Source organism: Halichoeres trimaculatus, unplaced genomic scaffold (genome assembly GCF_033239565.1).
Source record: "Halichoeres trimaculatus isolate MK-OKI-2021-1 unplaced genomic scaffold, fHalTri1.1 fHalTri1_scaffold_10, whole genome shotgun sequence".
Classification (NCBI taxonomy): Eukaryota; Metazoa; Chordata; class Actinopteri; order Labriformes; family Labridae; genus Halichoeres; species Halichoeres trimaculatus.
The window spans coordinates 35,092,353-35,117,932 of record NW_027437187.1 but is presented as its reverse complement, the minus strand read 5'-3'; the positions used below and the strand labels follow the sequence as shown (position 1 = coordinate 35,117,932).

The 25,580-nt window shown below is 38.1% G+C and overlaps 3 protein-coding genes across 4 annotated transcripts in view; 1 reads left to right on the top strand and 2 right to left on the bottom strand.

Moving 5' to 3' along the window:
* The window catches only part of poc1b (POC1 centriolar protein B), an 81,644-nt gene extending 72,842 nt beyond the window's left edge, over nucleotides 1-8,802 (bottom strand). Inside the window, exons 1-10 of the mRNA XM_074677735.1 lie at nucleotides 8,526-8,802; nucleotides 7,133-7,217; nucleotides 5,333-5,504; nucleotides 5,041-5,220; nucleotides 4,850-4,957; nucleotides 3,523-3,638; nucleotides 1,594-1,727; nucleotides 1,441-1,509; nucleotides 1,198-1,350; nucleotides 1,030-1,107 (exon numbers count right to left, since the gene is read on the bottom strand). Of these exons, the coding sequence (XP_074533836.1) occupies nucleotides 1,030-1,107; nucleotides 1,198-1,350; nucleotides 1,441-1,509; nucleotides 1,594-1,727; nucleotides 3,523-3,638; nucleotides 4,850-4,957; nucleotides 5,041-5,220; nucleotides 5,333-5,504; nucleotides 7,133-7,217; nucleotides 8,526-8,540 (1,110 nt within the window). The 5' untranslated portion in view covers nucleotides 8,541-8,802. The remainder of the gene's footprint in view (nucleotides 1-1,029; nucleotides 1,108-1,197; nucleotides 1,351-1,440; nucleotides 1,510-1,593; nucleotides 1,728-3,522; nucleotides 3,639-4,849; nucleotides 4,958-5,040; nucleotides 5,221-5,332; nucleotides 5,505-7,132; nucleotides 7,218-8,525) is intronic.
* Nucleotides 8,803-9,288: 486 nt separating this feature from the next.
* On the top strand, nucleotides 9,289-15,036 carry cep41 (centrosomal protein 41). Of its 2 annotated transcripts, none has more exons than XM_074676817.1 (11): nucleotides 9,289-9,411; nucleotides 9,718-9,781; nucleotides 9,869-9,916; nucleotides 10,175-10,236; nucleotides 10,404-10,467; nucleotides 11,458-11,602; nucleotides 12,138-12,301; nucleotides 12,383-12,450; nucleotides 12,533-12,647; nucleotides 13,758-13,976; nucleotides 14,135-15,036. In XM_074676817.1, exons 1-11 carry the CDS (start codon nucleotides 9,379-9,381, stop codon nucleotides 14,260-14,262), a joined length of 1,110 nt encoding a protein of 369 aa, XP_074532918.1. In that variant the 5' UTR covers nucleotides 9,289-9,378; the 3' UTR covers nucleotides 14,263-15,036. The 2 variants fall into 2 exon arrangements, with proteins under 2 accessions (XP_074532918.1, XP_074532919.1); XM_074676818.1 differs by lacking the exon at nucleotides 9,289-9,411 and adding an exon at nucleotides 9,457-9,601.
* Nucleotides 15,037-16,937: 1,901 nt separating this feature from the next.
* On the bottom strand, nucleotides 16,938-25,273 carry cpa5 (carboxypeptidase A5). Its single transcript, XM_074677659.1, has 12 exons — nucleotides 25,165-25,273; nucleotides 22,301-22,384; nucleotides 20,524-20,605; nucleotides 20,292-20,426; nucleotides 20,111-20,215; nucleotides 19,924-20,025; nucleotides 19,734-19,835; nucleotides 18,228-18,338; nucleotides 17,797-17,887; nucleotides 17,426-17,625; nucleotides 17,240-17,324; nucleotides 16,938-17,151 (listed from the first exon to the last, which is right to left on the bottom strand). The coding sequence occupies exons 1-12, from the start codon at nucleotides 25,191-25,193 to the stop codon at nucleotides 16,964-16,966; spliced, it is 1,314 nt and encodes a 437-aa protein (XP_074533760.1). The 5' UTR covers nucleotides 25,194-25,273; the 3' UTR covers nucleotides 16,938-16,963.
* Nucleotides 25,274-25,580: the final 307 nt, after the last annotated feature.

Sequence of the window (25,580 nt, the reverse complement as noted above, 5' to 3'; positions counted from 1 at the left end):
GACTGGACAATGATGGACAAGCTGTCAGCATCTATTTTCTTATGCAGCTTTTTGCACTTTCTCTACACTTTCTTACTTTTGTTTTCTTGATTGCTGCTGTGACTTCAATTTTGTTGAACATGTTACAATGACAATAAAGTTCTATTCTATTTTTATTTTAAACATTTTTTTCCTGTAAAGGGAAATAAAGATCTATCATGGTTGTGAACCATGTTCTCAATCATAAGCTTCAATGGCTAAGGTTGGTTGAAGGGTGCAGCCAAAAGTTGGGAGAACAACTGAGTCCTCAGTCATCCAGACTTTTTGTGGACAGTGAAGATCTTTGTTTGTGTCCCAGCAAACAGGAACATAAGGAGGTGTAGGAAGACTGCACTGACCTGTAATTCCCACATCACTGCATGAACAGTTTTCCCTAAAGAGACTGATCTATGTTCATCACAATGATGGGGTCAGTCAACAAATTACAGCACAAAGAGTGAAAGAGAAAATGTGAATTTTGTCCAGTCTCTTGTAATCAATCTCCCTCATACACAGAGATGTGACTGAAAATCTACAATAACTGTCATCAAAACTTTAGCCACAGTTTACATCAGAACGTCGAACTGTTCAGGGATGAATGATTGTAAGAAAGAGAATGGCTTTTGAAGGTAACCCATGGTGTTTTGCTATTTGCGCGAACTATTCTAAGAAATGCACTCCCTGTTTTGTAAATATGACGTAAGCATGTTTTATTACCTTCAAACTTTCCTGTTTCTATAGTACAAACTATAAAATACACTTTTTTGTTTCAAAATGATAATATAAGTCACTTAAAAATATGATAATATATGTCAAAATTATGTGCAACACCTGCCAGAGAAGGGCTTTTGTGAGAGGAACAGATCTAAAACCATCCGTCACATTGAGCAGATACAAAGTTCAGAAAATCTGACCTGAGTGCAGCTTAGTTTCTGGATAAACCACGACATCAAGTGATCAGAGATCTAAGCACCTGAAGAAGCATCAGAGTAAAAGATCCCGCCATCTTACCGTGGATCTGCACGCAGCCTGGCCCAGCTCGATGACGTGAGGATCAGCTGACTGCGTATCTGCGACAGCTGGACTGATCTGTGAGATAAAAGGTCATGGAGGTGGTTTTTACGCTGCTGCACTTTTGTTGCAGAGATTTTATTTTGTTAAAATCCACCCCTGACTGACCTGGATGGCTCTGGGCTTTGGGTGGTGGAGGTGGGGTCCTCTGGGGTGGATGTCAGCCAGGTGAGGCGCTGGATCAGGGGTGGACCTGCGGCTGTGCTGCTGCAGGACTTCCTGGTATGATTTGGTGTCAAAGTTTGTCCTCCACATCAGCACCTGATGCATCAAGAGACCAGAATCACCTTCCTGACTCAGGTTTGTCGGACTTTACACGACAGAGAGTGGATTTTTAAATCTAACACCAACCTGACAGTCGACTCCTCCTGAGGAGAAGAGATTTCCAGCTCTGGAAAAAGCCACGGTGAGAACAGCGCCCTGAAAATAAAGCATCAAACAAGTCAAGACCCACGACACTGAGGTTTAATAAAAGGAGAATATCAGAGTCTGTGGGGGCTTCACCTTGTGTCCGTGCAGGGTGTAGATGAGGCGTCCCTCCAGCAGGTCCAGGATCTTCACGGTGCTGTCGCTGGAGCCGCTGATCAGGTAGTTGCTGGACGGGTGGAAGGAGAAGCTGTTGATTCCTGCGCTGTGGACTGATTCACAAACAGGAAAAGAGCGTTCAAGAGTCTCAGTCAAAAACAACATAACATTTACTCTATAAAGCTGGGCTGATATGCTATTCTCAGGATTCAGGATTTGATTTTAATTGCAGTTCTTCTAAATTTCAATTTTTTGCGATTTATAGTTTGCTTTTTTAACACCAGACCATGTGAAAAAGTTAGATGTTAATGTCTGCAGACTTTATTAGGAGCCATATTTTCCAAAAGAAATGCCCATCATGTGAATCAGAGAGAAACATTTCGCCCTCTGCTGGAGAAAAGAGGTAACGTTTTTCCAATCCAATTTATAAACAAAGATTTGGAACTCGGGAAAAAAAAGAGTTGGTGACACTTTATTCTAGAGGTCTGCAAATTTCATCGTACTTAGGTAATAATTAGACGTTTTTTTCTTATTTCTTTAAAAAATGAGCACAAAACTTCTGGCCAGATTGTGTTTTGTAGTGCGCCTGTACTCACAGTGTCTAACACAATCAGGTAAGGCCAATTTCCAACCCCACTCTTGGTGAATATCACATCTGAAGCCTTCAGTTGTTTCATGTAAAACATTATAGGCCTAATCATAAAGGTTTATCATTTTGCATGTGACCTCAATTATACATATCAACCCACTCTGTACTAAAGATCTTGGTGAAATGAAATAACAAATAGCTAACTATCAACTGCTTATTGGGAAATTGAATTATTCACTGAACATTTCAAATGTAAATATCAGAGGAAACAATGAAGCTTACTTCTGATTTCAAGAACTAAGCAGCTATTTATCACCTGCTTCTCTCTCGCAATTTGGAGTGAATTTCAAACAAACTTGAAAAACAGTAACCTACGAATTGTGACCTGCGACAATAAATTTGGACGTTATTTTAAAGGAGTTGTGTACTAATTACAAAGAAAAAAGAAAAAACTTTGTCTAATTATTACCGAAGCGTGATGAAATTTGCAGACCTTGAAAATAAAGTGCTACCAAAAAAAATTTCTGAACAGAGTCCTGATTTTAATATTGTAAAACAAATACACTGATGCTCAACTTTCCAAACATTTGATCCAATCCACTTTATTTATACAGCACATTTTAAAAACAATCACGTTTCCCAAAGTGCTGCACAATAAAAATGAAATAAGAGCATCAATAAAACAAATAAATAAATTTAAATAACACATAAAAACCAATAAGAGCCATAAAAACAAATGAGCTAAGACTAAAAAAGACATACAAGGACAGAGATCACACAACTCTCACAGTGATTTAAAAGCCTTACTTTGGAAAAATCTGAGTCTGAAAAAAATAATAGCTGCAATTTTGCTCAGCGAAAGAACGTTGTTGGTGTGGAAGCTTGCATTGAAAGACGGTAAGATCGAAAAAAAAATAATGTGCCAAATATTTGCATGAAAAATATGTGTTTGCTCTGCAAAGGACTCGTGATTTAAAAGTCGGTAGGGTGGGGGATGTTTTTATTTTGAGCAGCATTTGATGAAAGTTAAACGTCTGTAAGAGTCTGTTCATGTTTCTTTCTTTGGCTCAAGATCTGTTTCATGTTTTTGCCACTGGGTGTCGCTGTATGATTGTTAAGGTATGCAAGTACCAAGGTACATCACTTCTAAGCTAGAGTGTGTGTTTGATCCCTGGTAGGTGGCATGGTGCAGAGGCTAATGAAACAACTTACAGCAAAGGTCAAACCTACAGTCAGTGCAGCGCATCAGCCCGATCACTCCTGGGAGGAACCTAATAAGCTAAAGTATTTGGCTGAGCTTTGACAACGTCTTCTCATACCTTGGTAATGCTGTATCAGTTTGTTGGTCCGTAGATCCCAGATTTTCAGCGAGCTGTCGGCTCCTGAGGATGCTAAGCAGGTGCCGCTGGAGTTGAAGTCAACAAATGTTGCTGATCTGGAATATAAATAAGAGGTCTAAGAGTGATTTTATAATAAGGGGTACACTGCAAGTGCATGGGGTATGTTTATCAATTTTACTAGGTATGAAATTCAAGCAATGACCAATTTTACAGTGGGTCATTTGAGGGAAGTTTCACTTTCGTTTAACAGAGAAAATTAACAGGTTCCATCATTTTTTTAGCAAAAAATGCAGTTTTTCTTTTTTTAAAAAATTTATTGAAAAAAAAAAGAAAATTAAAAAATAAATAAATAAATAAAACATTAAAATAAAGAAAATAAAAATGTAAAAAAAAAGAATTTGCAAATTGTTTTTATTTGTTGTGTTTTAAAATAAAAAAATGAAACAAAAATTAAAAAATGAAAATTTTCAAAATTAAACAATTAAAATTTTCAAAAATAAAAAAATTAAAAATGAAAAAAATAAATAAATAAATAAATAAAGGAATTTGCAGTTCTTGTGCTGTCCATGTTTTTAAAATTTCAAATTTGCTCTTCAAATTTTACACTAGAATACATGTTTTTGTTTAATATTTTCAGCATTAATTGCTCAAAAAAATCATTACAACATGACAAAGCTGTTTAAAAAAACTATTTAAATGATTTAAAGAGATAAAATAACCCACTATATGATTTTCCGAGAAGTCTGCGTCATCCGGCTACCCATTAAAAAAACCCTATAAATCAGCAATGGTTTGCTCCAAAGTCACATGACCCAAATCAGCTGAGGTCCCATCCTTTTTGGTGTGAACCTTGAAGAAAATGTGTCATGTTTCAGCTCCTCCTCCTCATCAATTTTTCATCAGAATGATTGTCTGTACATGGGACGCATTAACTGTTCATCAACTGTGTTACCAACATTTTCTGCTCGTCTTACTATAGATGTTATAAAGACCAAACTGTGAAGAAAATGAGCAGAAATATGAGCTGATGGAGGTCAGGTGGTGGCATGTTCAAGGTCTGCAGTTAGCACAAGGGACAAAAAAATGGAGGAAATGTCGACTGTGTTAGCATCACTAAATGAAGAGTTGTAGAGACAGGTTTCTCTCTTCTTGTCCTGTCAGCTGGGTTACTGGGATTTTATGTCCAAAAGTTGTTGCAGAAAGTTACAGGTAAAAAACGAGGGCTGGTGAAGTGACTGGAGGAAGTGTTGAGATCCCAAAACATTGAGAAAAACATGACACTGATCTGGGATGTTGTAGGACTCACCCTCCACAGTCAGAGAAACAGTTGATGCAGTGTTTGGTGGACGTGTCCCACAGTCGGACTGTCCGGTCGTCCCCACAGGAAGCTATCAGCCGCCCGTCTGGAGAAAACCTTCATGAGGAGGAGAAACAGTTTGGTTTCAGAACAGAGCCTGTTTGGTAAATTGATAAAAGAAATGTTGGAGACTGAGTTACCTGGCACAGCGCACCCAGTTTGTGTGCTGGGTCAGCGAGTAGACGAAGCAGTGCCGCTGGACGCTCCACACTTTGACTGACTTGTCGTCAGAGGCGGTCACCAGCCGGTGCCCGTCCTGAGAGAAGGCCACACTCCTCACGGTGGCTGTGTGGGCTTTGAACACGGTCGACTCCCCTTTTCTGAGACACACACACACACACACACACACATCAGAAGAAATGAAATCATCAGCAGGTGTGTCTTTGTAAGGAAACAGGTCCTGATGAGAGTGGAAGAAGGACTTGCACATACATGGAAGGAGTCCACAGTCGGACTGTTCTGTCTCTGGAGGAAGACGCCACGAGGTCCCCAAACGGGGAAAACTGCACCGATGTGATGGTGTCTTGGTGGCCAACGAAGCGGAAAGCCCTCGCCTTTGGAGCCAGATTCCAGATCATCAGGCTTTTATCTGCTGATCCTGACGCTGCAGAGAAAAAGATCACTTTGTACTTGACGGGTGAAGAAAGTTGGTCCAGTGACTTTTTGCTTACACAGGTACCAGGTTAGGGTGTACATTTCTAATGTTTTTAAATATTTTGCCTGATTCCTGATGCAAAGCAAACACTTTTTCCTCCTAATTTCAATGACAATCAAGTCCCTAACAGTCATATTACTTTGTAAGAGGTGATCACGAAGGCTAATGATGCAAACAGGTCGAAATGCAGCATCGAAATGCTTCAGAATAAATCAGTGAGACAGATACAAGCTCATATACACACGTTTGCACCTACTTGCATATAAACATGTCTAACCTGGAAAGAAAAAATTGTAATGAAGACCAAAAAATATTTGCTAAGGGTTCTGTGTATAACAGCGTTGAAACAAATATCAAGAAACTAGCTTAAAAAACATTTGCTCTGATACACAAATTAAAAGTATCAGAAAAAAGGTCCGCATATTATGTTGGCAAATAAATTAACTAATGAATTATATAAATTATATAATCATGATAAAAAGACTAACAGTCACTTATGGAAGCACCGCACAAAAGTATGTTTTATTTTTGTTAGGAATCCCCTTTTTTCCTTTTTTTTCTTTTTCTTTTTTTTATTATTTTTATTACTATTTTTTCTTTTTTTTCTCTCTCTTTTTCACTTCTTTCTGATTTGACTCCTACTCTTTTTCCCTTAGGTCTTATCTTATTTCAGTTTAACTAATTTGCCTGTTTGTCTTTAAGATGTTAAAAACTTTAGAGAAAACCAAGAGAATCTTGGTGAAGGAAAAACTGACGTATTTTTCTCACACAGATCTATGTTACTTTAATTTTACTTCCAGTTTTTTTAAATAGTTGTAAAACATGTACATTTTTAGTCTGTAGCTTAAATCTCTTTTTTTTTTTTTTTCCTCTTTGTTGTAGTTGTTGCTGCCTTTTTTTTTAGGGATGCACAATATATCGGTATCAGTATTAGTATTGGCCGACGTTGGTCATTCTTCTAACATATCGGCATCGGCATCGGCCCTGTTTTTGATCCAAAAAACAGACAAAACATACTTTTATTGATCGTGTTCATCTCGGGCGCTTCATCCTATGATCCTCTCCATGGTCTTCGTTGTCTTTTCTCACCATCACGCCACTCTCCTGTCTCAACTACCTCGACACATCATCACAGATTCTTTCTTTTTTGTTGTTGTTGTTGTTGTTTTTACCAATACTGATATTATGAATATCAGTTATCAACCATAAGAGCAATATTAATATCCGATATCAGTATCTGCAAAAATTTTCATTTCAATGCATCCCTACTTTTCTAAAAGTGTTTACTTATTTATGTTTTTATTTATTGTCACATAGTTGGGGGACACATTTTTCTGACACCATATCACTCACAAAAAATGTCAAATAGTGTCATCCTTACTTTGAATTTAAAAGGATTTGTACTTTATGTTGAAACATGATGGCAATAAAAAAGTATTGAAAAAAGAAAAACAGGTCTAATAACAAATAAATAAATGACAGTTTTAAATTATATGTAAGCTGAACTCTTCTATCATTTCACGTTTACATCTGAAGAGTTTCTGTGAGTTGGAGTTTAAAGCAGCAGCAGAACGTACCCAGCTGTTTGCAGTTTGGACTGAAGTCAGTGCAGGTGACGGCATCTTTGTGGCCTTTGAAGTGCCGCTCCAAGGCTGGATCCTCCTGTAAAGACAACATATAGTGACTACACTGTTTAAACTGTCATTTTTTTAGCAGAGTATGTTTTTACATTTCGATGCAAACTTTGTTTTTTATTTAAAAAGTGTCAAAAAATGTTTAAAAATCCCAGGCAAAGCATGTTTTAAAAAGTTAGCACTTTTGGATTGCGGCATATATTCAATGGAAATACTTTCACTTGTTTTCACTTAGTTCATGAATGCATCACAAGCTTAAGTACGGTGGCCCTGAGAGCTCACAGTGCTGCAACTCAAGAAAACACACGCAAAAAGACGAAACACAAGAAAATCAAGAAACATCTTCAAAAATGTGCGCAGCTTTTAGAAAACGCGCTGCAAGTTCACCACAACACAGCAGAAGTGTTTCCAGAGGACACTTAAAAGCAATGCACATATGTAGACACAGATTTTCTCTATAATGGTTTTCTTTACATCAGTTGTGTAGGAAAATGAGATAAAAGTAAGTGTTTTTGATTTATTTAACATCGCTGTGACTGAAAACCCACAGCAGCAACAACAAGCGTGTCTGGACAGGTGCATCACTTTTAAGTGTCCTCTGGAAACACTTCCCTTGTGTTGCAGTGTATTTGCAACAGGTTTTTCTAATTCATTGTGGTGTTTCCAGCAATTATTCTAAATGTTGCGCACATGTTGTCCAATTGATGAAGATGTTTTCTCAGTTTGCTTGTGTTCTGTCTTTTTGCACGTGTTTTCTTAAGTTGCAGCGCTGTGAGCTCTCAGGGCCACCGTACTCAAGTGTAACTGAAGCAGGAAAGCACAGAATTACAATACAGTCACGTTCATTTCTTTTGATTTTGAAAAACTTCTTAAGATTAAAATATTTTTTGCAAGTAGCATGTTCTAGCAAAGTCACAGACAACAAAATTCAACATATCCTGGATCACAGGACAGAAAGTCTCAGTCAAAGCATCAACAAACAAAGACAAATCTCTCAAATAAGAATAACTTTATGAATGAGGACATGATAGTGTTTTAGTTTGCAGGTTGACAGAGCATGTCAGCCAACTCGACTATACAAGGAGCAGCGATGAGTTAAACCGGGCTAAAGAACTTTATCATGCATCGATCTACTGTTCTGCAAAGATTTCACAGAGAGGACCCTAAATGTTTCTGACAGCCCCTCTCAACAAATCCAATTACCAGCTAACAAACCCGCAGACTCAGCCACCAACACCAGTTACACCAGTATATGTGGATATATCATATCACCCACACTTTATCCCACGAGCCTTTACTAAAGTATCAAACTGTACAAAAACTGTACAAAACTTACCAAAACAGACGCCATGTGGTAAAATAAACAGAGCTGTCAGAGAGAAAGTTGATCCATGGCTGTCAAACTGTGCGCCCTCTGCGATTCAGACCAGACCTGTCGATCTCAGATAAAACATATTCCGTACGAGAGTCTTAAAGCCTTGTTGATTTTTGATTTCATGGTCTCTCTGTGAAGTAAAAGCTATTTGTTTACGAATTAAGTCGGGAAAAAAAGCTGTGGCAGCTAAAGCTAAACAGATGAGCGCAGAAATCTACTTCAGGATGTGTTTTGTTGGCGAGAGAGTGCTGTTGCATTCAGGTACCATGAAAAACTCGTAATTTGGAGAATCCATCACGAAGAGACAATTCAAACAGGAAAAAATATCACTTTTTTAGGAAAATAAAGGCTGTAGGTAAAAATAGCAACTTAGTCAGAAATTGAGAGGCTAAGTTAGGCCTTTCTTTTATCAGCGTTGCGTGTTGAATCGATGAGAGAAGCCACCTGAGGAATATAGTACGTATTTAAGATTTATAACTCACACTAAATGCACTTATTGAATATTAAACTAACCTGCAGTTATATAAAAAGTATAAATATCACAACTGAGCTGAGGGTTTTCCGTGAAATTTGTATTTAACCGCTTTACCGCTAACGTGACTCGCTTTTTCTACTAACATTGAACTCAGCACATCATAAAGGAGGAGCGTCCACCGCTGCTAAGCAACAAGCCAGTCATATCGTATGAAACTCCGCTGAAGGAGCTACGACGCAGTATAGGCTTCTCTGATAGGTCAGTGAAACTACAGCGACGAATCAGCATCGAGATTGTTAAACTTGGAATTTGATGTTATGTATTTCAGTTTGAAAAAAGATGTCGCTGAACCGGGGCATTGGCAGTGTTGAGGTAACGTTGATTTAACCACTGCGGTATTTTTATGTATATTTAAAACCTGTGACTAATGACGCAGTTAACTGAATATTAAATAAAGTTTGAACACAGGAGTAAGGAATGAAACAGATGTGGAATTAATCGTAAAGCTAACTAGTTAGCCACGGACAGTGTGTGAAGTTACCATATCAACGACAATGCACCTGTAAGAAACACAGTCCAGTGCTTCTTTTAACAACCTGTAGCATGTGTTACCCTGTTTTTTGTTAATGTCACACAGCCAACTTATCATAAACGCTTATGTTTCTGCTCTCTTTCCAGTACATGAGGAAACGGATACCGAAAAATGCTAAATATCAACACGTTAAAACAAGACTGGACACAGGTATGATGATGAACACAAGTGTCGTAAAATAATAAGTCCTTCCTCTGCTTCTTTAGTTTGAATGTTGCTGTTATTTTCATCCAACAGGATGTAGTCTCACAAAGCATATGGAAAAACTGGAGGACATCAAGAAAAGTGAGTACCAAGGGATCCACAGGGTTACTAATAATGTTATTTAGATTCAGGTTCCTTTACAATGCAAGTAGGTCAAAGTTTGTCCTGTCTGGTTCAAATTACAGCTTTATAAAAATGAACAATGGTATTTCATCACATGTTGAGCATGTGGAGGCAAACTTAGTACAAAATGAGGATATTGAAGTTTTTTTTTTTTTTTGCAAGGTAAGTTTATTGTCCTTGAGCTTTGTTTTTATGTCCTTTTCCCCCTGTCTTCAGATTACAGATATAGAAAAAATGAAATCTTTAAGCGGTTGAAAGTGACTACGTTTGCACAACTGGTGAGTTTTCATGTTTGCTTCCTGACAGCAGTCTAATGTGCTTTACAACAGTTAGACCCGTTTAGAGAGGTTCATACAGTCAGATAAAAAGTGACATGACCTCTGAACGTACTGAGTCTCCAAGCAAAAACATCCTTGGTTTTCAAACATTTTTTTCTTCACACCAGATCCTTCAGGTAGCCTCCATATCAGAGCTGACTGAGAGCGAAGGAGAATCACAGGTACCAGAAGGTAACGCAGAAAAATGGTATTTTACTACTTTATCTCCCCAGAAAGTTACTTCCTTGGGTCGCTATCATGACTTTTGGGAATACACAGAAGTGAACATTGTTTTACATGAACAGGGGTCTGCAACCTTTACTTTCAAAGGAGCCATTTTGCCTCAGCTCACCTGGATTAAAGTCAATCGGAGGCCATAAAATGTATTTAAAATTGCATTTTTTTTTCCAAAATGTGAAAAGGGAAAAATATTAAGGAACTTTGAAATTTCAAAACTTTGCAAAAATTTCAAAAACTTTGCAAAAATTTCAAAAACTTGCAAAAAATAAAAAAAAATTGCTAGCTATTCCAAAAGAAGAAAAAATGGAATTTAAGCAATTTGACAAAGTCATTCAGAAATTAAACAATTATACACATACATCATCTCTTGGGCTAGGGTCAGGGTTAGAGTTTCCCAAAATTTTTTAGGGTTTTGCAAATTTTTCATATAAATATTTTTACTTTTTTTCAAACTTGGGAAAGAAAATTTCATTTTTTTTGAGACCTTGCAAATTTTAAATTTTTTTGCAAATTTCTTTTATTTTGTGTTTCTGTGGATTTTTGTAAATTATTTAAATTCAATTTTTTTTCTACTTCCTTTGAAAATTTTTGACAATTTTACAGTTTCCTGAAAATTTAGCAAATTTTTGAAATTGCATTTTATTTTATTATTTTTTTGTTTTCAAATTGATAAAATTTTGGCAAAATTTTGCACCTTTTTTATTTTTTGAAAAATATGGTCCAAAAAATTTCAACACATGACTTTATTTGGTGCTAATAGAATAGAAAATAGAATAGAATAGAAAATGGTTTTAATGGTTTTAATTATAAATACCCTCTGTAAGAAAAACAAAAATTCTTTATTTAATTTTTTTAAAGCTACAAGGACCCACTGCAAAGGAGTCAAATAGTTGTGGGTTGAAGACCTTTGCTCATGACTGATGAAATTCTGTTGGTTTGCAGACGGTGTGTCGGTAGTATCTGATGCAGACTTGGAGTCTTCATCTGAACACACAAACGGCTCCTCTCAGGCGTCACCACTTTCAGATCGGCAGGATGCAGGAGACGGCGCGGAAATCTGCCACACGGCCAGGTCGACATTACTAAGGTGCTCTGCAGCTCAGCAACACACACACAAACCTACAGTCAAAAAGAGTTGTGCCTGCACTTAAATTAGCAGCACTGAGGAAAGACATGTCCTTTTTAAGATTGCTGTCAGACAGCGAGTGATAGCACAAATGTCTATGACCCTCAGTCAACCATTAGCAGACAATTACACCTGCACAGGAACAGACTGTGCTTCTGTTTCTCCTCCCTAGAGACATCTGTCCATCTCACGCCCCCCCAACCCCCTCAATTTACTCTTAGCGTCTCCTCCTCACACCTGTGTCCTCTCTCCAGCTTGAACATGAACCCCAGGAGGGTAACTTTAGCTGTGCTCCCTCCAGGGGGGGGTGCAGAAACAGGTCTTGGTAATGACAGAGCTCTGAGGTCACCCTCACCCTGTGGAGGACAGGTTGACAGAAAGTGGGGCAGTGGTGGGTCTTCCTTTGTTAGAGAATGGCTTCAAGTGCAGGATTAACTCTTCCCTGCTTTAGAAACAAAATCACGCTCGTCTTGACTCAAATCTTTTTACCTTTCAGTGTTATTAGTGGTGTAGGAGAGCTGAACCTGGACAGGAACACTCAGAAGCAGAGTGAGTCCGGGTTAAGCCTTGAGCCAGCTGACAGGCCGTACCCAGACTGCCCCTACCTGCTGCTGGACGTCCGAGACCGTGACCTCTACGACCGCTGCCACATCATCACTGGTTAGCACGAGAACAAAAAGAACATTTATCTTCCATCTGTCCAGATAAAGATTATAATCTGTGCATCTCTTCCTCCCACAGCGCACAGTTTCCCCATCACCATGCTGTCTCGAACCATGAACCCCTACACGAAAGACGTGCTGGAATATGTATCCTTCAAAACTCAACCTGTCGTTTTGTTTTCAGCTCAAACCGTCAGAATTATCTCAGCTTAACCCTCAAAATGTGCAGAAAAACGCTGAAGGGAGGATCATCATCATTTATGACGAAGACGAGAGGATAGCCAGCCAGGCGGCCACCACCATGTGTGAACGAGGGTTTGAGAATCTGTTTATGCTGTCTGGAGGTAAGGGGATGCTCCAAGTCCTTCGAAACTGTCAGGGCAACTGTGCATCAGTGAGACTCCAGGGATAAAAAAGCTGCACGATGCATTTACTCCTACTGGCTTTAAAAATAGAAATATAAAATCCAGCAAAGAATCTAGAGCAGTGTTCTGCACTCTTTTTTTTTCATAAGAGCCATTTTTCCTCAGCTCACCTGGATTAAAGTCATTCAGGAGCCACAAAATCAACTTTATCGTCACAATAGTGATGAAAAAAAGTATATATAATTCTATATTTAGTAAAAATCTAGTGGATAGTTATCTAAACAGGAAGTTTTTTGCGTTTACTAAACTGTACATGTGATACTGTAGTCTTTTTTATCAATTTGCAATTTTTTTAAGAATTAAACATTTTTTAATTTTATAAATTTGCTAAATTAAGGAAAATTTTTAATGAGTTACCAAATTTTTTCAAAAGTTTTAAAATTTTAAAAATTTGCATTTTTTAAAAAAAAATCAAAAAGTACAAAATTTAGCAAAAATTCTGATACTTTAAAAAAATTGTCAAACTTTTATTTATTTGCAACAATAAAGGAATTTTCCTTCTAAAAAAAATTGCTATTTTTTTTAAGTAATTTGCAAAAATTTTTAATTGCAAAAAAAGGATGGAATTTGAAAAAATGAAAAGAAAAAGTACAAAATCTTTAAAAAAAACAACATTTTTTTAAAGATTTTGCATATAAATATTTTTTGCATATTACTTGCAATTTAATTAAAAAGAATGGAATTTGAAATAATGAAAAAAAATCAAAATATAAAAAAGGGGGGGGGGATTGAAAAATGAAATATAAAATTGCCAAAACCTAAATCTTAAAAAAAAAAAAATAAAGCTTTGTTGAAATAAGTTATGCATATAGTTCAGCAAATTGTTAACATATAATTTTATTTAGTGTCGATTTTTTTAATAATCAATACCCTCTGTAAGAAAAAACAAAATTCTTTATTTCAATAAAAAAAATTTAAAGCTACAAGAAGCCACTGCTAAGGAGTCAGAGAGCCGCAGGTTGCAGACCCTTGATCCAGAGAAACCATCACTGTATCTGTTTTTTATGGTACTTCTCTGCTTTCCTCTAGGTCTCAAGGTGATTGCACAGAAATTTCCAGAAGGCCTGATGACAGGTTCCATCCCAGCATCGTGCCTCTCCTCTCCGACCTCACAGGGGAGGAAGAGGAGCACAGTGCAGCCGCAGCAGACGGTGCAGGCTGCAGAGAGGAGGTGGAGGTTCACAGCAGATGAGCTGACCAGGATCCAGGAGCAGCTGGAGGAGGTTCTCATCCCCAGCAACTCCAGCAGTAAGAAAAACAACAAAGACATTTTCTACTGGAAATAAGACAAAAACACTTGATCAGATTTCAGTTTTTACTTTGCAAGGGGTAAGACAAGAGCTAAGGGGTTAAATTGGGATTGGACCTAAGCATGAAAAATTACCTAATACCTGTGTTCCCTGCAGGCCGCATGTCCAGCCGCATGTCCACCAGCAGCTCCCGCTCCAAAGCATCCAGCGCTCAGACCCGACAGAGTTCCTGCACAGGAGGACGGGACAGCGCCAGGGTTCAGAGCAGCAGACACTGGAAATAACAACCAGCACCAACACATTTATCAGATAGACACACACTCACACACAACTCTGGTGAAATGTCCAATTATTTCAGATCACATCTCTCTCAATCCTCCATAACACTACTGCAGAGTCACAGCTGGAGAAAAAACAGTTTATTTATTTAAGCCCAGTTCACACAGACTCAGTCCCTCATTAACAGATCCTTAATGTGAGGAACTTTACTGTAAAGAAGGCTATTAAATACGTTATGGTTAAACAGTTATTGTAACTGGACCAGTGTGATATTTTTCCTTTAATATCATTCTCAGAAGAGTCACGTGATGTTGCTTTCTGAGTCACGGCAACATGGTGGGAAGTTTCAAGTTAAAACACGTCATGATATTTGGAAAAGGAAACAAGACAAAAATCTTGGGAGCTCCTCTCTGGAGTTTCACGTCAGACCCCAACATTTCCGCCCTTCATTTTATTTTTAATGTGTGTATGTGAAAGTTGACCTCATTATTTTCATTCATTATGTTTCACCAGTTGAAATTTCTGCTCATATTTCTGCATTATTCTGCTCCTCTGTTCTTTAAAAAGTGGCATTTCTGTAAACAAGCTGAAGACTGAATCAGTAAACGCTGATCCGACGTGAAGGATATGTTTAAGATGTAATTTATATGACACAGAGCTGGCTGTGTACGCTGTGTACGATAAAGTAAAGCTGTATTTTTGTAACGATGTCTTACTGTGACTCCTGAACCGACCCGTTGATGCTGTTACTTAATTTCTTTGTGTGTGTGTGTGTGTGTGTGTGTGTGTGTGTGTGTGTGTGTGTGTGTGTGTGTGGATCAGACTGAAGGAGGGAATATTTGGGTGTTTTATCTTTGTTACAAACTGATCAGCAGCACTTGATGCATTCTTCAAACAGTATTGTTCATTTGTGGCCTTTAGTTGTTGTTGTGGTGTGGTTGGGACTTGTTGCATGGTTCCCGTAATCTGCTGAAGTGCAAATATTTAAATGATGGTCTCATCTGCGAGCTTTGATTGTGACTTTTTTTCACCATCAGTCTTAACTCACACTAATGATCTGATCACATGTTTCTGTTTGTTCATGGATGTTGAATAAAGAGTTTGATTGTAAGCTGCGCCGGCTTCTTTTCTCGTCTAAAAAAACAGCTTTTTAAAAATATTTCTGGGTATAATTCAATCTGTTGTGTTACAGGATGAAAATTTGAATGAAACGCTGCCCCTCATCTCCCTCTTTCTGCCACTCAGCGGGCGAAACCGCGTAACTTGCACATCCTCTATAGTTATCAACAGTTAGCGCTACGGTTTGAAACCTGACAACAAGCTAACTTTGTCAGTTTGTATGGTAGTTTAAGTATCCGGCTATATTTCTCTCTCCTCACAGCCCGGTGCTCTGAGACGTGTCTGTAACGTTAGTGAATCCTGGTTCTGTCCTACCAGAGCTCATCTACCAACTACAACCTCACCAATCAGAGCTAACGTAACCTGGCTCTTCATTTTATTGATAGACTCTCAAGTTTGAACAGACCACTGCAGAATAACTGCTGACTGTGGGTTGGAATGAACATTAGCACAAACAAGTTAGCCCAGGTTTTAGCCTTTAGCCTGTGTTTTAGCCTTTAGTTAATGTTTTAGCATTTAGCTCATGTTTTAGCTTTTGGCTCATGTTTTAGCCTTTAGCTCCAGTTTTAGTCTGTTGCAGACCTTTAGCTTCTGTTTTAGCCTTTAACACTTGTTTCTGATTTTAGAATTTGTGTTTTAGCCTTAAGATCATGTTTTAGCCTTTAACCCGTGTTTAGTCTTCAACCCATGTTTTAGCCTTTAGCTTGTGTTTGAGCCTGAAGCTTGTGTCTTAGCCTTTAGCCCTTGTTTTAGCCTTTAGCTTGTTCGTTTTTTTTTTTGTTTGTTTGTTTGTTTTTTTAGCTTTTAGCTCATATTTTGGCCTTTAACCCATGTTTTAGCCCTTAGCCTGTGTTTGAGCCTTTAGCTTGTGTCTCAGCCTTTGGCCTGTTTTTTGGCTTTTCCCTCCAGTTTTAGCCTTTAGCACCTGTTTTCACTTTTAGCATCTGGTTAACCTTTAGCTTTTGTGTTCCCCTTTAGCTCCCGTTTTTGCCTTTAGATTGTGTTCTAGCATTTAGCTCCTTTTTTAGCTTTTAGTTTATGTTTTAGCTTTTCGCTTGTGTTTGAGCTTTAAGCTTGTGTTTTAGCATTTAGCTTGTGTTTTAGCCTTTAGCTTGTGTTTTAGCCTTTAGCTCGTGCTCCATCTCTCTTCTGTTTATCTTTCTCCTGCTCCTCTGTCCTTTTTCTGTCTGACAGTTAGGCTCCAGTGTCCACCATCACTACAAAATGAATCACAGAAATCGTTTCAAGAAGAGAAAAACTCAGATGCTGTGATGTGCAGTTCTACCATAGAAATCTGATACGACATTCTTTGGGGTTTTTTTTACTCAAATTAACTTGAATCTGCTTTGAAATGGTCTACGTCTCTCAAACTGAGAAATAAGATTGAAAATAGTGCTGCAGTTAAAAACCAAACATATGCTGAAGTTTTCCAATGTGCTTGTTTATTTGTCTGTTTGTGCTCCAGTGGTCATGATGATGATGATGATGATGATGATGATGATGAAAGTGATGATTTGAAAGAAAATATATTTATATATTTCTGCCTTCACACACACACACACACACTCTCCTCCACTAACACACAGATTAGTAAGGGTTCTCCAAGGTGTGCTCCATGATGGCCATCAGAGCCAGCCAGGTCTCCTCGGCAGTGGGGACGATCTGATTGGCTGGCAGCAGGAAGCCGTAGCGGCCGGTGTCCCTCAGCTCGAAGGTGTAGGAGTACTTGATGCCCTGGTCGTAGGTCCAGTCCACGGTGCTGCCGCTAGCCTGGTCTGTGAGGTCAGGAGAATCAGCTCAGATTAAAAGTGTTCATTAATGAAGGGGAAAGAAACTGTTACAAATGGACTTCTTCAAACTTACAGATAGTGTTGATGATGCTTCCGTATCTGTAGCGGGTGCCGTACAGAGTGGCGAGGTCGCCGATAGCCTTCCTGGCCAGGAGGTGCTGTTAGAGGCCACAATCATAGTCGCGTTAAATCCCCTGTCACGTTTTTATATTTCAAACCCACAGATGAGATTTTGAATCCCTGAGGATATTCTGCTCACCAGCTCAGACTCGTCCTTGGCGGGGGTCTTGGTGTATCCGTAGGGGTACAGGAGCATCTGGGAGTAGGCGTGGATGGAGACGAAGGCCTTGATGTTACCATGAGCCTTCACGAAGTCCACGATGGACTTGACCTCGGACTCAGAGTGAGCTCTGGGTCCACGGTAGGTCTCTGAGCAGGGGTTGTTGCTGGCACCGGGTTCTGCAAAAATGACAACAGAGATGTTCATGAAAAGGAATCGTAGTCTAAAGTTTGTGTTTGTAGCATAGCTCGCAAAGTGATCAAACCCAGATCCTGATCCTGCCATTAAACCATCCACGTCCCCCCCTAATGGAGAATATTATTTTCGAGCTACAATTTAAAAGAAATTACGTCCAAAACCAGCGTCCCAGTTCCTGTTGGGATCAACTCCCACACAGCTGGATCCAGAGTTGGGCTTCCTGGTCTTACGCCACATACGGTTCTGAAACACCAAAAGTTAAAACACACAACATTAGACCGTATCACTCAAAGAGTCTCTGCAAATTTCCCCTATGTCCATTTATCTTGTGTCTTATCTACATTTCATCCAGCACTCCAACAAAAGAGGCTGAAGCAAGTTCAAGTCTAGAAAAATGACTTGTTTCAACATATCAAAAGACGAAAAAGATGCCTGAATTGTTTTTAAAGAGTTTCCAATGGGGTCAATCGAGATGTTCTTATTTCTAAAAACCTGGCAAAAAAATTTAAATGACTGCACAAATGTTTACTAGCTAAAGGAAGCCCCAGAACAAGCCCTGAATCCCTAACTCGAGGAGACTCACGCTGTTGTGGGTGTAGTAAAAACCATCAGGATTGGTCACAATCTCCAGGTAGATGTCCATGTTGTCGAGGATGGCGGTGAGACGGGGTTCCTTTCCATAATCAGTCACAATCTGCCCCAGAGGAAGAGTCAGGAGGCGTTAGAGCCCAGTTTTATTCATATGAGAGGTAAGAATACGGAGCTCTGAATGAAAAAAAACGGTCACTGTTTAAAGGCGGCATTTTGGAAGATTTAGTTCATTTTTCTTACAATTGGCTTGTTTTTCATTCATTTAACCTCTTAGGACCCACGGCCACATATGTGGACATTACATTTCTGCATCTCAGACCCATAATACTACATTTTTTTATAAACTTGGCCCTATGAGCCACATTTAGGGACACTGCTCACATCATCTTTTGGTGAAATCACAACATTACACCCATTTTAGTGGAAAATGAAATAATATAAAATAATGTATTTAAGTACAATGAAACTAAAAAACAAACAAACAAATAAATAATAGAGGTATTTAACTTATTAGGTCTTACTTTTCCCAAATAGCAAGGTGATTTAAAAAAAAAAAAAATTGCACACCATACAAAAGCTTGGGTCTTAAGAGTCTAAGACCAAAGTTCACACAAAACAGAATGTTCTACATAGTTGATGAAAATGTGTGAACATGAAAAATAAATCTAAATCTGAATATCAAATGTAAAAACCAAATCTCAATACTACATTTAAATGTTAAATTTTAATGCTATTGCTAATAACTAAATCTAAATGTTAAATTTAAAAAAAAAAAAACTAAATCAAAATATCTTAAAATACTGCATCTCAATGCTAAATGTAAATGTTTAATCCAAGTACTAAATCTAAATGTAAATTTTAAAAATTGTAATTAATTAGTAAGTTTGAATAGGACAGCGCACATTAATCAACAATTTTGTTATACATGTAAATATGCGGGAATTTAGCACAATGGCTAAATTTCATCTGTTGTCCTAAGGCAGGTAATCAAACAGAAAAATAAATAAATGACAACACTTTCCCCAAGACAGTAAACAAAAACACGCACTTTTAACAAACAAAATCGACACAATGTATCTAAAATCTAATCTAGCTAAAAACAGGAAGCATCAACAAATCTAAAAACTAAATCTAGACACTAAATCTGAATGTAAAGTCTAAACGTCAAAATTGAAATACTAAAAAAATTAAATGTTTAATCTAAATACTCAATGTAAATATCAAAATTTAAATGTTAGGTCTAAATTTCAAATTCTAAATTCTCCATTTAAATGTTAAATCTCAATACTAAATCTTAATACTTAATCCTAATATCAAAATCTAAATACTAAATCTATATGGTCGTCAACATTGCCAGTGAACATTCTGTTTTGTCTGGATTTTGGCCTTGAATTAAAGAAAAACAGGCTAATGTGCGAAAAGAAAACTGAATCTTTACAAGATGTTGCCTATTCAACAGTCACTTAAATTTGCATCTGGAGGTGAATGAACTGAGCACCTTCTTGGCGAACCAGGTACCGCTGGCCTGAGTGACCCACTCTCTGGAGTGGATTCCAGTGTCCATCCAGATGGCGGGGCGGTTAGTTCCTCCAGTGCTGAACTGGGACGCAGAAAAAACAAAGATGAGTCAAAAACAGGAGGAAATGGATTAACACATCACTTACATAATGCTCATTTTATTGAGTTACCTTGAGCACATTCAGGGGGCGGCCCTGGTAGCTCTTACCAATCACGATCTTGCTGACGAGGCCGGGGTTCTCGGCCACCAGCATGTCCTGGAAACTGTAGATCTGGAGGAGAAATGTGCGTGTTTTATCTGTTTTTAGCAGCATCTTGTCAAAGGAGAGGATCTGTGGCCTTCGTGTCAGCACTCACCTCGTCGATGGGGTGATACCTGGTGTAGTCAAAGCTGTCAGTGTTTCTGGGCTGACCGGCACGAGCAGCAGACTCCATCTCCTCCTGCTCCTGATCCAGCAGAGCCTGAAGAAGAGACATTATTTATACTAGAATCCAGATCTGTTCCTGTGAGAACCTGGACTTCTTCCTGCTCTCTTACCTGCAGATCTTTGATCATGATGGAGTAATTAATGTCCTGAGACTCCAGGTAAATCTTAACAGTCTGCAGACTCTCAAAGGGAACTCTGATGTCCACAGGAGTCTCCACATCGGTCACTCCTCTCCAGAAATCCAGCTGAAAGAAAACACCAGCGTTAACATAAAAACTCAGGAAAACGTCCTTTTTTTTGTTTTACTGTTGAGAACTTTTTGATGCCAGGGTGAAAAATTACATCGAACTGCATCATGTCCTCCAGGTCCTTGATAAGAGCCAGCTGGGCTTCATCTTTTGCAGAGATACGAAGCACCTGGTGCCTGCAGAAAAAGAGAAGCACACTTCGTCACACTTCTTCATATCCTTTTGCAAAAGGTCCTAAACCAAGACGGATATTGGATCAGATAGTGTGGTGTAAGATTTGCTGCTGGTTCTGCTTTCCTCAGAAAAATGATGTGACAGATTTGATATTATTTCCAAACTTCTTCCCAAATATGTGCAAGATACTGAGATAAATACAGTGAAAACCAGCATGGATTTAGGAAAAACAGGACCACCAGTCATGCATGATGCAAATGGTGAAGGAAAAAGCAAATGAAAATGAAAATGAATATTCTATTGGTTTGTTGGTCTGTGAATGGACCTGCAGAAAGCCTGTGATACAACAGACCACAGACAGCTGTTGAAAATTTGGAGACGTATGGGGTACGAGGTACCTTTATTCTCAAGTGGAAAGTTACTTAGATAAATTAATGATTCAGTATTGGCTCTGAAAAGGGTCAATGTGGAGTTCCCCAAGGATCCGTGATTGGTCCACTATTATTCCTACTGTGTATCCACAATATTTGCAGGGTCACTCATTTTTTGAATACTTTTTTTTTTTGTTTTGCAGATGACATAAAATTAGTTTATTATTGACTCGCATTAAGAGTGAGCTGTAAAGTCTCAAAACTTAGTTTGATGTAAATAAATCATCTCTTAATATTAAAAAGGCAACACTTGTGTTTTTTCTCAATCAAAATGAAATAAATGAGGATATTACAATCATTAACAGAACAGTTTGCATAGAAAGAGCTTTCCACACAAATTTCTTGGTTCATATAGAAACAACATACTGATTATGCAAGGGGTAAAATCTCAAAGTCGGTTGCAAATCTGTCAAAATCTCGATATGTTTTGATGTATAAAGCATTGAAATTAATCTCTTATTAATCATTTTTTATTATTATTTATTTATTAACTTATTTGCTCTTATTTAAAATCAAATGGTACCTTGAGAGAGGGAGTGGAAGAGTAGTCAATTTTCCATGCTGGACATGAATACAGCATTGCAAGGTCATATATTGCCAAATAAATATGTAAAAAAAAAAAAAAAAAAAAAAAAAGTTTCATTTTTTAACAAATTAATGTTTATTCTCACATTAGCACGCATAAAAGAACAAAAAAAATTAAAAATAAAAATAAATTTAATCTTCTTTTTTTTCTTTCTTTTTTTTTTTTCTTTTTTTTTTTTTCAAAATACAGCCATATGCACCATCAAAAAGACCAGTTATTATGTTTACATTAATCCTTTATTTCTAAATTCTCCCAATAAGAAATTTTCTGACTTGTTTTATTGAAAATAATGCTCATAATGTTTATAGCAAAACTAAATTACTGTTAAGTGTTGTGCAAAAGTTTATTTTCAGTGCAGGAGACTCAAAATAATGAATAAAGACTGATGCAAGTATAAAGTAAAAGACCTGTAATTCATGTTAAATCTTCAGAAAAAAGGTTTGTAAAGTTATTTTTGAAAATCATAAGAGTTTATAATGTGATGATGTTGTTATGTTCATTCTTTAACCTTTTGTTTTTCGGTAGTTTAATTTTGTTAAATATTGGTTTGTTTAAAATCTCTGTCTTGTGACAAATATTGTATTATGTAAGACGACTGAATAAAAATTTCGACTACACATAAATATAAACTTTGTTGATCCTGAGGGAAAGTCAAGTTCATGAGGCTGTTTCTGACTTACCCCTCGAAGGTGTCCTTGCCGAAAACGGCGACAAACAGCGCGGTGAGTGCGAGCAGCCCCCTCATCATGACCAACAGAGTGAACCTGGCAGGGTGGGACACATGCTTTTATAACTGAGTGTGAGAGGTCACATGACCACAGCGACAACCTTACCCAAGGTGAGGAAGGCGTTGTCAGCAGCTGGTACCTTTCCCACGCTGGTCTAGAGATACCAGACCAGAAGTTGCATCATGACCTCTTGTGTTTTTGACATGTTTGTGTTCTTTGAGGGGAAGTGAATGCAGGGTTTGTCTGTTCTTTAGGTTTGAATACAAAGACAGAATTATCAAGAACAGGTCAATTTATATTAATTTTTACCAAACTGTTGACAGAATACCCTACCTAACCTGATAGAATGAGCAACATAGCAACAGAAGCTACATGTGTAAGTCCTGCTGAGAAAACATCTTCAATTCATGAACTAATTTACAGAATGAGACACCCTATTTGACAGAGTAAGCTGCTCTACCTAGCAGAATTAACTACCTGAAAGAATAGACTACATGAAAAAAGAGCGACCTGACCAAGTGACCTTTCCTACCTGACTGATTGAGCTACTGAATGAGCTAACTGGCCGAAAACCAGATATATAGTTCTAACTTTGACAATAAGCTGCCTAAAGTAACTTCCTTAACTATAAGAATGGTGACATTGCAGAATGACCTTCCTGACACAATGAACTACTGTATATAGCAAAGAATGCTCTTAATTTATTTTGTTTGATTCAATTTGGTTGATTAAGCTAGTGAGCTCACCTACCTGACAGAATAAAGTACCTTACCTAAAATGGGCTAGTTGACAGAATGACTTGTCCTACCTGCCATAAACACATACCTGACAGAATGGTGAAATAATCTGATCTGATGTTACCCTACCTGATGGAAAAAGCTATTTTAGAAGACAAAATGACACCAGATAGAGTAAGATATCTTAACTTGCTGGATGGGCGACCTAACCTGGTGAAATAATCTGATCTGATGCTGCCCTACCTGGTGGAAAGAGCCACATTAAAAGACAAAATGGTACCAGATAGAGTCAGCTATCTTCCCTTGCTGGATGAGCTACCTGACCTGATGAAATAATTTGATTTGACGCTACCCTACCTGATGGAAAAAGCTACATTAGAGGACAAAATGATACATGATAGACTCAGCTAGCTTAATTGGCTGGATGAGCTACCTGACCTGATGAAATAATTTGATTTGACGCTACCCTACCTGATGGAAAAAGCTACCCTAGAAGACAAAATGACACCAGATAGACTCAGCTATCTTAACTTGCTGGATGAGCTGCCATTTCTGATGAAACAATGTGATCTGATACTACCCTACCTGAAGGAAAAAGCTCTTTAACAAGACAAAATGATACCAGATAGACTCTGCTATCTTTACTTGCTGGATTAGCTACCTTGCCTAGTGAAATAATCTGATCTGATGCTGCCCTACCTGATGGAAGAAGCTACATTACAAGACAAAATTACACCAGTAAGAGTCACCTAGCTTAACTGGCTGGATGGGCCACCTTCTTTGATGAAACAATGTGATCTGATGCTTCCTATCTGATGGAAAAAGCCACATTACAAGACAAAAATGATGCCAGATAGAGTCAGCTAGCTCAACTTGCCGGATAGGCTACCTTACCTGATGAAATAGTCTGATATGGTGCTACCCTACCTGTTGGAAAGAGCTACATTAAAAGACAAAATGATACTAGATAGAGTATGATATCTTAACTTGCTGGATCGGCTACCTTGCCTAGTGAAATAATCTAATCTGATGCTGCCCTACCTAACGGAAAGAGCTTCATCAGAATCAGCTATCTTAACTTGCTGGATGGGCTACCTTACCTGATCAAATAAGTTACCCTACACGCCAAAATTTGCTTTCTGACAGAATGAGAACTTTGCCTGATGGAATGAGCTACTTTTTCTAACAGGATACCCTACCCGACAGAGGAGCATACAAATAAAGGTCAAGAAAAAAGTTCCATGAAATCTGTGTTGAACAAACTTGTTGGATTTTACGGCCTTATTTCACCAGATACTTCAGGCTTTTCACTGAGTTTTGTGTTTGCGTGTGAGCTCACATTAGCTCGTTCATGCTTTCATATCACTGTTATCTTCTCACTGTTACATTTGAAGAGCAATTAAAATATCTTAACACTCTTTTCTTTCTTCACAGGAAGCCACAGACATCATCTGTTTGTTTCAGCTTCCTCTTTGTTGCTATTGGGGCAAGAATTAGCAACAAGCTAAATTTAAACCAGCTGCTGGGACACATAACGTGTACTGTGAGCACTTCATGTCAGCAGATAAACACCAGACAGGAGGCGACTTCAGATGTCAGCTTGCAAGAATCCACATCTGCTGCTTTCACAGGTTTTCAGAGCAGGATGGGATCCAACGAAAAGTGTGATAGCAACACTCAGAAAATAAGACCGAGTGTTAGCATGATCGGCTGCTTTCTCTTACAGTCATGTTTCATCAGGGAAAGAACCAGAAACTGTTTGAACAGTGAGGGGTGGAGAGGAGATAAGGTTTTCCACTCATTTATATGAAACAGAAATTAAATTCTTGCCCTTATATAAAACATTTTTATGTCCTCATTATAAAAAAAAGTTTTTACAAACAAGTTCATGTCATAAAAAGGTAAAGATCCTCAACATTACTCACTGAATCAACGCCCCTCTGCTGCTCATTCCCCAGAACCTGCTGTTTTTTTCCTGTTATGTAACCCCATTGATAAGAGCATTACAGAGTAAAGAGGCAGAGAGACTCAGGTGTGGAAAACACCTGTTGGAAAATCTTCTGGTTCACACAGACTTACAGCACAACTGGCAGAGTCTTCATCCTCATCCATGCGTCCGGCTGACGTGTTTATGAGAAGTCGCTGAGCTCCTTTCTGAATGAAACAAAGACGTTTGCCACGGTGAAACAGCATTTACAAAGTGAGAGCTGAAACTTCCTTATTCTGCTGAAAGATGAAGGCCAGATATGCACACTTAGATACTCAGATAGTGTTTTTCTGGAGGTTAAACTCATGCAGTATGTTGATCAGCTGAAGGCCAGAGTTACATTTCTACTTGACCCTGTTTGGATGATTTCCATGCCGATGTGGGAAGATGAGATACATAACATTGGAAAAAATGGCCCAGCCTTAAAGTGACCACAGTTATGCTTTAAAGTTGTAAACCACAGATTTGACTCATTAAAACTGTAGAGGAAGAATTTAATAACCCCTCA

Excerpts from the sequence above, each read along its gene's own strand:
- cep41 (XM_074676817.1), top strand. The coding sequence starts at position 9,379 with ATGTCGCTGAACCGGGGCATTGGCAGTGTTGAG. Across the intron at positions 10,237-10,403 it reads TGACTACGTTTGCACAACTG|ATCCTTCAGGTAGCCTCCAT; the intron begins GTGAGTTTTCAT and ends TCTTCACACCAG. Across the intron at positions 12,648-13,757 it reads TCTGTTTATGCTGTCTGGAG|GTCTCAAGGTGATTGCACAG; the intron begins GTAAGGGGATGC and ends GCTTTCCTCTAG.
- cpa5 (XM_074677659.1), bottom strand. The coding sequence starts at position 25,193 with ATGAGGATGAAGACTCTGCCAGTTGTGCT. Across the intron at positions 22,385-25,164 it reads AAGACTCTGCCAGTTGTGCT|GTTCACTCTGTTGGTCATGA; the intron begins GTAAGTCTGTGT and ends CCACCCTGCCAG. Across the intron at positions 18,339-19,733 it reads GTACCTGGTTCGCCAAGAAG|ATTGTGACTGATTATGGAAA; the intron begins GTGCTCAGTTCA and ends CCTCTGGGGCAG.